Below are 14,805 nucleotides of genomic sequence, written 5' to 3' on the forward strand. Positions count from 1 at the left end.
ATAACGAAAATTTATAATTTGAAATCAATTCTAGAATCATATTGTATTATTTTACCTAAATTTCCGTAATAATGCCTATTTTAAGGGAAAATGTGACTCTATTTCGATTAAATCTAAAAGTTAGTGTTTATCTGCTAATTCTCTGAACTAATGATTTGTACACTGAATAAAAATATAAAGCCACCCGGGCAGGAGAGCATAACAAAATAATAACTCATCAATAACATATTTGGCTATGAGGACTTATCGTGTTATTCGAAAGATATTCACTTTTCAAACATGCATATGAAAATATCATAAAACTTTGATATCATATTTTGCTATGTCTTCAATAAGATATTTGAGTTGATTTTGAAATATCTCACTAAAAGTAAGTTTTCAAGTGAAAATTGTTCGTTATTGATTATTTATAATATATTTAGTTATGCATTCAGTGTTCAATAAGTTGAAAATATCTGAATCGGTAATTTTCGTGAATTTTAATGCAAATTATTGGTTTGTTATTGAAATATCAAGCTTTGTTATTCATATAGTCTTTGAGGAACAATATTTTGGTATAATTTTTTGTTATTTTACCAACTATGTAAACTATGTCAAGATCAAAATGAGGTTTATTTCCAATATCTGATTATGATATTATAATGATATTTTTTCCTGCTCTGGTTATCAACAATCTTGCACGGTGGTTCATCACTGACAACCTAGACGGCGTGCGGGATTTCCACCATTCTTTTCGTCTATAACATTCAATAAAAGTGTTTTCATGTTCTGCATATAAGCATGCCCTTTTGTCAACATCTCTGTTCAAAACTAATTATGAAAATATTAATTCAGAAATTCTCGATTTTCGCTACTTTTTCGCAAACATAAAACATGATAAAATGCAAAAAAAAGTATTTTTTTCCGACATGAACCCGACATTTTCAAACCCGAACCCGAAAATGTTTTTTTCACGAAACCCGAACCCGACCCGTACCCGACATGTTCAAAAAATTTCAAACCCGAACCCGACCCGAACCCGTCGGGTACGGGTCGGGTTCGGGTTTCGGGTTTGAAAACCCGAAACCCGACCATCTCTAGTAGATAGTTCGAACGTAATGTCGGCAAATCCTGGTAGTTCGAAAATGACCGTCAATGTGGGTAAACAAAACACGGTGGAAAACAAAAATACATTGGTTAACTCAGCTAGCGTTGCTTTTCTAATATCAAGTACCTAGGACCCATTACGTCAGGTAAACTTTTTTTCTGTAACAAGCAATGTTCGATCTTATGAACGCCATGTTGCAGACAAATTCCATGTTTGAAGCAATTCAAATTGGAACAAATTTTCCCCTTAATAATTTTTCAATTTTAATTTACCAATGATTGTGAATAATTCAATCATAATTTTGCATTGGCATGCTCGCTCATTGAAAGCCAATGAGAATGAGCTTTTTATCTTTTAACAGTAAATAATGTGCACATTGCAATTATTACTGAAACACTGGTTCATAGATATGATAGAAATTCAGGGTTCCGGTGGTGGAGTTGTAATTGTAATTCATTGTCGAATCAAATTTGATTCGCACAATAATAAATGATGAAAATCTTCAGCTTCTTATTCGTTTGAAAAATGTTCGCGGAAGTCAATGTCAACGCTCTCGTGACTCCATTTTTAAAATTATTCATAAAGTTTCACAGATTTATTCTTCTGAGAAATCAAAATTTTGAGAGTTGAGTTGAAAAATTGGAACCATATTCAAAATCCTTTTGGAAGCTGTCGTAGATTCTTAAGAAATCTTCAAAGCCTATTCCAGTTATAAAATATGGTGAACGTTTTCTTGTAGGTATCCAATGAACAAAAGGCTCAAAAACTTGCTTAGATGTTTGAGAGTGTTCAATTCGATTTTTGTGAGTCCAACTGAAGATGAAGTGACACGTCAATATAATTTAGTTCCTTCTAAGGTTTTTATACCTATAGATGAAGATAAATAAGGTTTTTATACCTGCAGAAATGATTGTAACTGACTTGAATGGGATTAAATCAATTATTGAAAATTTCAAAAATATTAAGGCACCTGATGATGATGGGATGAGAGCACAATGGATTTATAGTGAAAAATTGCAACAGTTGTTTTTCAAATTTGTGAATGTTTTCCCAAATTGTGGAAAAATGCAAAAAATACCCAAATTTTAAATCCGGATAAAATTACAGCTGTGAAACCTCAGTTATCGACCAACCAGTTTGCTTTCTTCGATAAGTAAACTGTTTGAGAGAATTATTCTTATTGGCTGATGTCACACATCAATAAAAATTCAATTTTTGCAGATGATGAGCTGAGATAACATATGTTGCTCAAAGTTACTTTTATTACTCATCAATTATATGCACAATTGACAAAACCTGTATTGCATATAAAAGATCAATCTGTTCTTCAACCATACTGAATAGTTCATCGTGCACCCGCCGAGAAGGGGTAATTTTTTTCTCGGTGAAATAACGGCAGAGAGAAACAATCTCGCACCATTTTGCAAAAGTCGTGTCTATGCCTGTTACTATCAAAACTGTCAATTCAAAGACGTTTTGCGTAAGATATATTTCTAGAAGTTCTATATAATTTTAAAATTAATCTTTTTCTAAACTTTCATGTACATTGTAAAAGAAACAGACAATCCCGATCATATTTTTTTTTTATTTAATGTTTTATTTTTTTTCACATTTTTGTTACATATAAATATCACCGGTAAGATTCGACGAGAGACAAGTTCTATTTATTTTGAGAATTATTTCGCTCTGTTCTCAGAAAGTAAACATTTAATCAATTGGCTGTTTTGAAAAACTCTCTCTTCTACAGAGCTCTAGTTTTGTCATGTTTCTATATAAATTTAGAGGTTATTTTGACAACAAAAATAATAGCATAAACACACACACAAATTCAATTATGACACTAAAAGATACCAATGTAAGGTTTAAAATTCAAAGCATGTGTCGTTCGTTTTGGTTTTGCGTTACATCAGCTAGTTGTCATCTATATCAGTTCAATAGTGGTCTACAATTGTTCAGCAAGTTTAGTCGAAATCAACCGACTGTTGATCAATGGTATCCTGTCGGAATGTCTCCACGTCTGCTTGACTATCAGCGTGGATCATGGTTTTTGCCTTACTGCCAGGCTGGAAGTTGAACCACTTATGTTAGCATATTGTTTGTTAGTTTGAGTAGTGAAACATTACCTTCGGATGCATCAGAACAAATGGTAATTCAGCAGAAAGCTCACCACCAAGAGCTCCAAGGAACAATTTTATTTTGACGGCATAGGAAATGATAACTCCAAAGGCATCCCGTTGATCTGGTTGAGCCAACCTGTAAAAGTTTTTTTTTATTAATGTTTCTTCAAACACTCATAATTTTGTCACAAACTTACAATGTTGTGGAAGCTAGGCATTGCTCATGGCGTTTAATTTGGCCATCCAATGCAATACCTTGTTTTTGTTTATTCGAACTTAGCAAAGGTGTCAAATACATCACCTTCTGTAGACAAGATCCAGGTTGAATGGGGCATCCCTCACTTGTCTCAATTGATGCAACAGTATTTCTATAGCTTCCATTTTGGAACAGAACCACATCGACACCTTGTTGAATCATTGCCTTAATTTTCTTGACCACCTTGTTAGAATTGTTTCTAATGCACAGATTCACTCCAATTCGTTCACCGTGCAAATATAACTGCTTGTCTAAAGTTACCTCTAACTCTAGTTCACCAGGGCTCAGCATGAAGTCCTTGCGTACTACAGTGCATGGTTGCTGTCCTTGCTTGGTAGGTGCAAATTGAATCTTGCGGATTCCCAAAGAAACTGTGCCACGACGATGCGTACGGTCGGTTTCGTTTTCACCCGCGAAGATTTTCACGTAATATGAAACGCCACATGGTTCGCCATGATCAGTGTCACCTTGTTGTAACGTAACCGACGAAGGAGCACTCGGCGGGATATTGAAAGTGAATGGGAACGCATTTGGACCAAGTTTTTTAAGCAAGCGATCCTGCAGCTTAGTTTGTTCCTTGTTCGATTTTTCAGGTTGTGGGTAAATCTGTTCCGACGCCAAAAATAGCTCTTTCTGGAAGTTCAGTCCCATAACTTCATCTTCTTCACGTCCATAGCGGAAGCAGCACACGACTTGCCCAAAAACTCGACGCTGGTCGCGAACATATTCGTCGTCTAACACCACGATACCGTCTGAGAAGAAAACAATTCAAAAATCATTTTGGCATATCCGAACCTTTTTTTTCATATTTAACTACGTTTTGCTTCTTTTACTTTTAAAATAAATTATGATACGAATTATTGGCATTTGTTTAAAGAATTGATGTGATCCATGACAGATAATCTCTTTTGAAGTTCTCATTTTTTAATACATTCTCTAATTTAATTTTTTTGTACAGGTCAAATAATAATTCAGTACCTGATATAATTGGCTATGGCCAATTTAACGCTTCTCTATATAAATATATGCTCCACTTAATTTAATTATAACTTTTTACTGGTACACACATATGTAGATAATGAATACACGTTTATGAAACTGAATTATGATTGTATCGTTCAATGGTTTTGTTTTCTGTAGTAGACAGTTCTTTTCTTTTACATCAGATGCTATATAAAATAATTGCGGCTGTTTATATGAGTATTCTAAGTTGCACTAGTTTTTCTATTTTGGCAGTTTATATTATTTATATTGATAGAATGTGAACGCATGCTAATTCCTATTCCAACGCCAGAACACTTATTAAATTCCAAAAGGATTTATTATTCGCACCTATTGGTTCAACTCCTGAAACATGATCGACAAAATCACGTTTTCCCATGTAGATTGTAACCTTGCCGTTGGGTGAGCATTTTTTGAAGACTTTGAAGTTGTAAACCATTTTGATATGAGTGGTTTTGAGTATCACAAAACGCAATACACGTTGTTTGAAAATTATTACAACTGAATAAAGATTTGCTAACACTCGAATACGCCTGTTATTGGTGGTCCTTCGTTAGGTCGTTTGAAGAATGACAACCGGTGTAGAACGCAAACTAAATTTCACCTGGTGCTTTCGCTCACCTTTATACAATTTTTTAAGCGCGTATAGTATTCCACGTGCCCTGGAATTTCACTAATCCAATTATTGCCGTCCAGCAGGCTTGGTTTCTCGTTCCCTGCCGTAGTGTCATTCATTCGATTTGCCTTTGTTTATGGCCGGATGTTCCACTGGTTTGACCTTGATGACGTATTCACGGAAGGGTGGTTTTTTGATTTGTTAGTTTTTGCCTGAAACCCATTAAAAGTAAATATGTCTAGTTACCGAAAATAATTTACCTAACAATAATATTAACAACGAATTATGACAATAAATTGCAATAATGTGCAATATTATTGATTAGACAATAACATTGCATTGTCACCTTGTTTGTACCGAATAATACAAACATAAATTGCTAGATATTTACGCCACTATGCCGTATATAACCAATGAGACTTTTGCATAGTAATATTTTTCGTGTAAACAAAGATACGATTGTAATCTGTTCCTTGGACTTCAAGTTTAGCCAGAGTGGATAGTGTGCCGTATAAGTGATTCACGTTTAACATTTGTGTCGCAATAACAGAAAAAGAGTCGATTGACGTATATCGCCGTTCCTTCTATGAAAACTTCTGACGCATTAGATGAAGACCGCAAAAATATAGTTTCGCATTAGAGAAGAGAATGATGGTTTCGTATATTTGAACTTAATGAAAATCTAATAAACAAAAACATCACTCAAAGCCTTGTGTAACAAACTGAATATTCAGTGATTCCAATATTTGTCAAAAACACTAAGAACTGCCGTATTATTTTCGCAAAGACTTTGACCTAGATATTGTTGCCCAAGCTAGTTACGTCACAATCAGTCTTGAGATGCGACCCTGATATCACAATCGACTTGTCGTATCTCCGAATCCCAGGCTGAGAGAATCAGGATCGTACGGGTTAACTTACGATCGTCATGCATAGGGGAAGACCGGGCAAGACGGTCACCCTAAGGAAATTATTCATTATTCTGCTCAGAACACAATATTCCAACCAACGATATTCATAATATTTGACATTGGCTTACGCTTGTAATCCTTTTATAGTGTTTTTATATTAGTTTTCACTAAAATAAAACAGTCTCGAAAACCGATATTTCACAACATGCATATAAAACGGGCCGGCTGTGCTGGCAAGACGGTCTGGTACGAAGTAGGGCGAAATACGCACCCCTTGTTTTTGCGAAACTACGCATTTTATAATGCAGTATGATATGAGGCTTAATTTTCGTTCTCTCTACTTCATATACTGTCTGCTTAATGAACTTGCGTGTTAACGGGAAAAAGCCGTTGTTAAAAATAGAAATTCAGTTCGAAAAATATGAGGAACGCTTTCGTAGTTACCACACTATCTCTTTTTGTAAAACGAAAGTGATTTGTCGTTTTAAAATATTGAAATATATTTAAGAAATCAACTCGATTCCTGAATGTTGAAGAAATTATTATTGTCGCGCACTACAAAATAAGCTTTTACGGCCGTTCTAATGGCTTAATCAAGTATATAGTAACTTCAATATGACGTATTGGTCGTACCTCAAATCCCACCATAATTCAAGTTTTGATTTTAGGCTATAATTAGTGGTGCTTATTACGGGAGTCACTTCACGGTGAAATCAGAGTGAAGTGAACATAATCCTATTACGAGACTCACGTAAGTGAGAAAAACGTCACAAAGTGACATCTGCCGCGGAATCTGGGTTATTATGAGTGTCATATCAGTGAAGTGGGAACGGAAAAAGCGACGTTTCGCGTGGAATTATTTCAGAAGCCGCCTGTTGGTGTAATTCTAAACCAGAACAATGCCCAGACGTTAAACCTGGTGTCTTCAATGCTTCCGCATGTAAATTTGACTCCCCTACGTTTATTTCTTATCCACATTTCTATTTGGCTGATGCCAGCTATCGAGAAGCTATCGACGGCATGAAACCAAACAGGAGTAAGCATGAGTTTTATATTGCCATTGAACCGCATACCGGAATACCTCTGGATGTACGTGCGCAGCTGCAGATTAACATGCTCTTGCAACCAGTTCGAGGATTCAAGTATACTTATTAGTTTGTGTATTATCAGCTATATTTTACTTATCGGTATTCATCCGAACAGGTTATACGAGGAAGTTCCTGAACTCATGGTACCTATGCTATGGTTTACTCAACGCGCAACTTTAACCACTGAGCTGGCAAATCAGGCAAAGGTAAGAAAACTGGCGATTCTTTTCTGCAGATATTTAAAAAAATCGTTTGTTACAGATGGCTCTGATGCTGCCAAAGTTAGGTATCTACGTTGCTATTTTCTTTGGTACAACTGGGATCTTGCTCGGGGGAATTTTCGCTCTCAATTTTCGTTCTCACTTCACTGATATGACACTCATAATAACCCAGATTCCGCGGCAGATGTCACTTTGCGACGTTTTTCTCACTTACGTGAGTCTCGTAATAGGATTTTGTTCACTTCACTCTGATTTCACCGTGAAGTGACTCCCGTAATAAGCACCAGTATAAAAATCTCATTTTAACTTTAACTAATGCGATAGGAGTGTGAAAGTGGTGACCAGGCTTCGAAATGGTCACGGTAGAACCACTTTTCACTGCGATAATCGTCTTCTTCTTCCTCTGACGCTACCAAGGCTCGCTATCTGAATACATTCTTATAGCGAATTTCTTTATTCCACTGTGTACGGGCAAAACTGCCGAGGAATAATAAAACGTCATCACCATTTAAGAAGCCAGTAAGAAAGAGATGCCAGATAATTGTTTACGAACTTAGCACGTGCGTTGGTGGGTTGAAGCTGACAAATTTTACAGTGCGCTTCGGGCAGCACGGCAGGTCAAAGCTGGGTCAAAATCGAGCGAATAAAGAAAGGGTTTGACAGCAGTTAGTGCGTTTCCAGTCCAAAACGAGGTGAGCTGGTGGAATAAAGAAATTCGCTATTAAACAAACATGTCAACTGACTATCACCATCACGACGTTATTTTCCTCAAACGTATTTTGACATTTTTTCTAGAAATGAGAATTACGCATGTTGAGCGCGTGTATTCTGGAAATTATTTATATCATTGATCTTGTAATAATATTTCTCAACATAAATGATCAAAGTACACAGAAATAGGCCGAAATAACATCGCTAAACGATTGACAGTGTGCATCTCATTGATACGCGAGTATAGTTTGACTATCGTTTTCTTTCTGTGAGCTGAGCGGCGATGGTTTGGTTATTTTACATTTACGAGCGAAAGTCGGTGACCGTGGTGACCGTTAACAAACCTGCTAACAACTATCGATTTTGTATTGATATCTAGCCATGTCATATACAGTCAAACCTGTTTTTGTGCGACTCTTTTTTGTGCGAAACTTATTTCGTGCGGCTGTTTTTAAGCGATTTTTTATTTTGTGCGATTTTTTTTGTGCGGCACATGAACAAGGACCATCCGACAACATTTTCAGCCATTTAGTTTTTTCGATTCTTGGAATGAAATCCAACGCATTACAGAAATGTTGCGTCCAAAAATTACTATTTGATCCAGTTTTACGTAGGAAAAGTCACGAATTGCTTGCCTACGAAGGAAAGCGGTTGAAAGGATTAGCATGTTTAAAAAAGTTTCGTGTTTTAAAATTGTTCTCATAGGTATTCGAAATCAGAATCAACAACTTTCGAGTTATTTTTAACTGAAATTTTTTTATGCGGTCCCTATCCACCGCAAAAAAAAAGGTTTTTTCAATAATGCTGTGGAAATATTGTTTTGTAGCTGCACGTGAAGTTCCGAATGATTTTTTTTGTGCGGTCCCTATCCCTCGCACAAAAACAGGTTTTACTGTACATGATTTGTGTAAAAAAACTATCAATTTCAAAAAAATAAAAGCGGCACTTTAACTATTCAGGAACATGTAAGTCCAATTTAAGCTTTTACAGACCAGCTTAAAAAGGATCTCGCTGGCCCGCATAAAACTTACATTTGCCCGGAGAAGCGATGGTTACCTTTCAAACCTGGCGACTTCGTGCTGGACTCGGAGAGAACACACATGGATACACACAAATTTTAGGAAAATTATAACTTAATTTGTTAATAAGTTTTCGGACTTGTATTTCGGGAAAAATATAATCGGACTCTGTATATCCATTATAATCATTTCATTTTGACAAGACATTTACATATTTGGTATTTTTTAGATTATTCACAAATGTCTGTGCAACCTAGGGCAGAATATTTTTGTTGAGCAAATTTCTTTGTACGGGTAAAATCCAAATGATAGTCTTATATGTTCCAACGAATTGTAACTTTAATCTGTCCAGATTTATTATGTGTTCATTTGTTAGAATATACTCGATTTACAAGACAAAGAATTTAATATTATCTCCCGAAACCCTCACTTGGCACTAGTTCCAGTGTAGATCTTACTGAATCACTGTCAGTCAATTTTGAGTTTAAATAAAAATAACAGTTTTGCAATAACTATGCAATATAAGGTAAAAAAATTGGAATCTTACGTCTAAATGATTTTTAAAATCTTCTCTCGTCACAACGCTAACTTTGGCATAGTATTTTTCAATGTGACTGGTGATTATCGTATCGAAGGCACTTTTTGATCTTTCCAGATGTATGCCCTCAACTCATGAAATTTCGAGATCAAGCGATTTCCTATCCGGCTGTGTGCATCTCTTACCGTAACAATTCTTCGTATGGTACCTGGTCGGACCATTTTCGAATAGCCAAATAAGCGAAAATTCCCCCGAGCAAGATCCCAGTTGTACCAAAGAAAATAGCAACGTAGATACCTAACTTTGGCAGCATCAGAGCCATCTGTAACAAACGATTTTTTTTAAATATCTGCAGAAAAGAATCGCCAGTTTTCTTACCTTTGCCTGATTTGCCAGCTCAGTGGTTAAAGTTGCGCGTTGAGTAAACCATAGCATAGGTACCATGAGTTCAGGAACTTTCTCGTATAACCTGTTCGGATGAATACCGATAAGTAAAATATAGCTGATAATACACAAACTAATAAGTATACTTGAATCCTCGAACTGGTTGCAAGAGCATGTTAATCTGCAGCTGCGCACGTACATCCAGAGGTATTCCGGTATGCGGTTCAATGGCAATATAAAACTCATGCTTACTCCTGTTTGGTTTCATGCCGTCGATAGCTTCTCGATAGCTGGCATCAGCCAAATAGAAATGTGGATAAGAAATAAACGTAGGGGAGTCAAATTTACATGCGGAAGCATTGAAGACACCAGGTTTAACGTCTGGGCATTGTTCTGGTTTAGAATTACACCAACAGGCGGCTTCTGCATATTTCAAACCATTATCAAATACTCTCTCGTCTCCTACATATTTTGCTCCTTCGACATCGTTAATTATCACTTCCTCTCCGTATTGAAGAGTCAAAGAACGACACACATCCGAGGCAAAAATAGTAACGTTGGTTTTATTACTGTGCATAACAGGCCACAGTTCCCCGGTGGTTCCTCTAACATCACCACACGAACCTTTATACATCCCAGTATGACTTGCTCCATTCCATAGAGTCAGTAGGCCAGTATTCTCCAATGAATCTTCCCCCGTGTTCATAGTAAATGATCCGTCATAGGTTTCACTTAAGTTCCGGTTGACGAACCATCCGAACTTATCGAAAGGTATTCTCACAGTATCATTGAGCGTTTTCAGCACTTCTAGCAAAGTATCACTGAAACCGTCAAACAGTAGCTCCTGAACGGTTTTTTTATGCCACAGTAAAGAACCGTCCAAATCTATCAATATATTTGCAGCAAATTTTTTTATGGCATCAGCGTTTCGCAACAAATACGCCACATTCTAGAAGTATATTAATTTTGATGAATACATCAGAACTTTTTGTTATTAGTTATGTAACTAACCAGAGAAATAACGTTTAGGTTAGTAACTGTATCGTTCAGCATTCCATTCGAGCGTTCCTGGACAAAATGCCATGTACGTCGCTGATTGAAGGTAACGGTGTGATTGTTATTCCAAATTAGATTCACCCGTTCATGCACCTCTTGAAAAACGTAAGGTCCCATTTCTTGAAAATTTGGTTTAACTTCCGGATAACGATGTAGGTCGGCAGGATTTGTCCAATTAAACATATATATTTCTAGGTACATTGGGATTGGTGTCTTTATCCAGTTCTGATAGTTGACTGAACCATTCTTGATAACTAGTTTCTGCAATGTATTTATGAATCGAATTTCGAGGATTGTGAAATATATTCTAACCTACCTCACGTAGTAAATTGGAAGACAACGTTGGCCACAAGCTTCCTAAAACAATGGCAAATAACACTAGGAATGCTGAGCAACCAAATGATACCGTTTTCTTTTGAAAGTCTGTACATGATGAACACATGGCTGCTGGTTTCTGCAAATCTTGCCTTACAACCGATATCAACAAGTGTACAGCAAATGTTTCCCGATAATGCCGCAGGCGGGGACGACTGATATGCGATACGTACTGGAAAGCAGGTCATGTAATATCACAGCATTCCGATTTATTGTATTCCGGTACGTCTTAGCGAGACGTAAGCATGCTACTGGAATGAGAAAAAAATGAATTATGTTCTTTACTACTAGAACAAATGTTATTGACCCTTATGGCGTCATCCACAAATTACGTAAGGACTTTTTTCGAAATTTAAAACCCCTCCTCTACCCTATAGTAAGGCTTAATAAGATTTTGCATTACCCCCCCCCCCCCCTCCCCCACAAATCTTATGTTAGATTTTCTTTTTCAGGAAACATTTATTTATGAATAAGTAACATATTTTTTACATATGGCGTATTCGTGAAGAATAAAAACAAAACAATTTAACCAATTCAGTCAATATCATGTTCAAGATATTAAAAAAGTCGAGTCGATTCGTCTTCTGTACTTGAGCCTTGTTTCTGCCCGAGCAGGAAAAACTATCATTATAATATCGTAACCAGATATTGGAAATAAACCTCATTTTGATCTTGATATGGTTTGCATACAAATTCACGAGAATGACCGATTCAGATATTTCCAACTTTTTGAACACTGAATGCATAACTAAATATATTATAAATAATCAATAACGAACAATTTTCACTTGAAAACTTACTTTTAGTGAGATATTTCAAAATCAACTCAAATATCTTATTGAAGACATAGCAAAATATGATATCAAAGTTTTATGATATTTTCATATGCATGTTTGAAAAGTGAATATCTTTCGAATAACACGATAAGTCCTCATAGCCAAATATGTTATTGATGAGTTATTATTTTGTTATGCTCTCCTGCCCGGGTGGCTTTATATTTTTATTCAGTGTATAAAATAAACTTCATTTCAATTTCTGCAATCACGCAACAGTGTTACTTTGTTATATTTACAAGCCATGTCGTTAGAATATAGTTGGAGCGAATAGATATCAAAATGCAGGGAATCTAAATAACATATGTTTACAATAACATATGTTTACAGTGCAGGGAACCTAAATAACATATGTTTACAAAAAAAAATGATATTGACTTTACTGACTTCAAGTGTCAGATTAGTTTCTTTCATATTTTGAAAAAAATATTCATTAAAATTTTAATAAGATTCTTCACGCACAATTTTATTCACAACATACCAAAATTTGCTTCTATGAGAGGACAGCATTTAACTCGGGTAGCCAATTATACGAATGGTCAGATGACCTTTATGTGTGTAGCAACGCAGTGAGTGTGCATTCAGGTGTGCTAATCGCTGTCTTCAATGCAAGAAAAAATTCTCAATAACGAACATTGCTAGCACATGCTCGTGTAAGAAACAGCTTTTGATTTAACTTCAAGCTGCAGATGTTGAGTACATAAAGTTACTGCTGTCAACTTTTGTTTGCAAGGTCCTGCATTTAGGCTATTATCACCATATTATGAGCAGATAGGAAGACTTTTATATTTATCATTTTCCAAGTTTATTTCCATTTAGGTATATTTTGCGCCCACCCACAGAGAGAATAATGTCGATTCCATTTCATCACAATCTTATCTTTGTTAAACCAGTTTGTTATTCTTTTACTGATAGCAGTATCAATGGACAATGGGCTGTTTTCATTTATTCTTGCGATGTGTTACTATCGATGCACGCTAGCATTCAACGATTACTAATCGGTTCAATGTCGTATTTGTTTTTTGCCTATGATGAATCACGTAGTTTGTTACCGCTAATTTAATTTATATTTGCTTTTGATGCTAGAAGTTCGTTTGTGTTTTTTTTTCGGGAATCGCAATGCATATGTAAATATAAAACTCATGCGTCCATTAACTGCTACAATTTATAATATACCCAAGAATTTCTTTTGTCCACTACACTCGTATCATACGTTTACCTGTTATGACTTCATTGATATAGACTACCAAAAGAACATTTTATCAATTTATATTGAATAAATGTTGTGGATTGATAATTCACACTTAGCTGACTGCTACCACAACTCGCACTGACACAACACACCACCTTTGAATGGAACGAAACTGAAACTGAGCTAACTTGAGAAGCTCTATCAATAAAGTAGTGACAAGGTAAGCATAAAATCCGGTTTTTGTTGTGTGCGTTACCCAGCAATCGATTGAAGTGCTCTGAAACTGTAAATGAAATTGCATATCCAATTCATTTTTGCGGCGGTGCTCACATTGCTGAAAGACTACATACAAACGAAGCTCTACTGTCTTATTCTGCATTTGTATTTGTTGTTACAGTGCTAAAGTTTCGTTATGGTGTAGATGGTGTAGGTATACTGGAAAAACGAACTCGACATTGATTTCGTGTCTTGTTTACATTGATATTCACAATCTTAAGGGAGTTACCACCTTTTGTGTACCGCAATGTAGTTTCGTACATTATTATGATTGTTTTTACTGCCGGTTGTATGTACTCGGGTACATCCGATGAAATTGAGAGAACGGTAGTTTCATGATCCGAGTTCTAATCGTTAGTCTGTTTTCATCGCTTGTATCCATGCCAATTGTTCCGACTCAAATTTCATTGTTCATCGTTCGTTGCTAGATGAAGTGCTCTGTTCGATTTGACGCTTGTCATTTGTATGGGATTGTCCAAAACTGTCAATAGACCATTTTACGAGACGTTTCTGAACTCAATTCATGACTGAAATTTTGACAGAAAGCTCGGAACCGCTGACATAACGCATGTGAAAGCAGCATCAATACCAGCAGGATCCGTGACACCTGTCAGTACGTAAAATGGTCTATCCTTTTGATATGGTGTTTATGCTTCCACATAGAGAAAGCGTATTTACAATGTTTTGACGGCTTCAGAAAACAATACACTCAAGTATACTGCCTATAATCGCATATCAATTCCATCTGAAAAATCGTCGGTTTGAGAAAACAGTGCTTGAAGGTATTTTTCTTGTTTTGGGTATTTCTCTTGTTTGGGGCGGTTTGTTTCTATGTTGACGACATAATAAAATTAAATAGACCTTCTTTATTAAAAAAATACATTTTTCGTGAAAATTATCTGAAAAAATTATCTGAATGAATCTGATCGCTCGGAAAGTGTGATATCAGTACAGTTTTTGGAGAAGCCATTTCCTATGAAAACGTTAACGAACCATGATAAATCAGGTAGCTGTTTTTAAAAGACATTTTTTGCAGCTTTAATAAAGTATATTATAGTAATCGTCTGTTGCGACATTTCTAATGAAGAACATTATTAAAGTTGTCAAAGCATAAATCAAAATT

The 14,805-nt window shown here is 35.9% G+C and overlaps 3 protein-coding genes across 4 annotated transcripts; 1 reads left to right on the forward strand and 2 right to left on the reverse strand.

Annotated features, from left to right (window-relative positions):
* Window positions 1-2,652: 2,652 nt before the first annotated feature.
* On the reverse strand, window positions 2,653-5,063 carry LOC129727198 (arrestin homolog). Its single transcript, XM_055684762.1, has 4 exons — window positions 4,793-5,063; window positions 3,402-4,212; window positions 3,211-3,340; window positions 2,653-3,150 (listed from the first exon to the last, which is right to left on the reverse strand). Exons 1-4 carry the CDS (start codon window positions 4,899-4,901, stop codon window positions 3,049-3,051), a joined length of 1,152 nt encoding a protein of 383 aa, XP_055540737.1. The 5' UTR covers window positions 4,902-5,063; the 3' UTR covers window positions 2,653-3,048.
* Window positions 5,064-6,830: 1,767 nt separating this feature from the next.
* On the forward strand, window positions 6,831-7,636 carry LOC129727199 (protein croquemort-like). Its single transcript, XM_055684763.1, has 3 exons — window positions 6,831-7,131; window positions 7,193-7,283; window positions 7,339-7,636. The coding sequence occupies exons 1-3, from the start codon at window positions 7,010-7,012 to the stop codon at window positions 7,564-7,566; spliced, it is 441 nt and encodes a 146-aa protein (XP_055540738.1). The 5' UTR covers window positions 6,831-7,009; the 3' UTR covers window positions 7,567-7,636.
* A 1,567-nt stretch (window positions 7,637-9,203) lies between these two features.
* Window positions 9,204-13,594, reverse strand: LOC129727197 (protein croquemort-like). Of its 2 annotated transcripts, none has more exons than XM_055684760.1 (6): window positions 13,434-13,594; window positions 11,323-11,632; window positions 10,962-11,267; window positions 10,097-10,899; window positions 9,945-10,035; window positions 9,204-9,888 (listed from the first exon to the last, which is right to left on the reverse strand). In XM_055684760.1, exons 2-6 carry the CDS (start codon window positions 11,446-11,448, stop codon window positions 9,748-9,750), a joined length of 1,467 nt encoding a protein of 488 aa, XP_055540735.1. In that variant the 5' UTR covers window positions 11,449-11,632; window positions 13,434-13,594; the 3' UTR covers window positions 9,204-9,747. The 2 variants fall into 2 exon arrangements, with proteins under 2 accessions (XP_055540735.1, XP_055540736.1); XM_055684761.1 differs by having other exon boundaries at window positions 11,323-11,629; window positions 13,434-13,593.
* Window positions 13,595-14,805: the final 1,211 nt, after the last annotated feature.

This window comes from Wyeomyia smithii, chromosome 3 (assembly GCF_029784165.1).
Source record: "Wyeomyia smithii strain HCP4-BCI-WySm-NY-G18 chromosome 3, ASM2978416v1, whole genome shotgun sequence".
NCBI lineage: Eukaryota > Metazoa > Arthropoda > Insecta > Diptera > Culicidae > Wyeomyia > Wyeomyia smithii.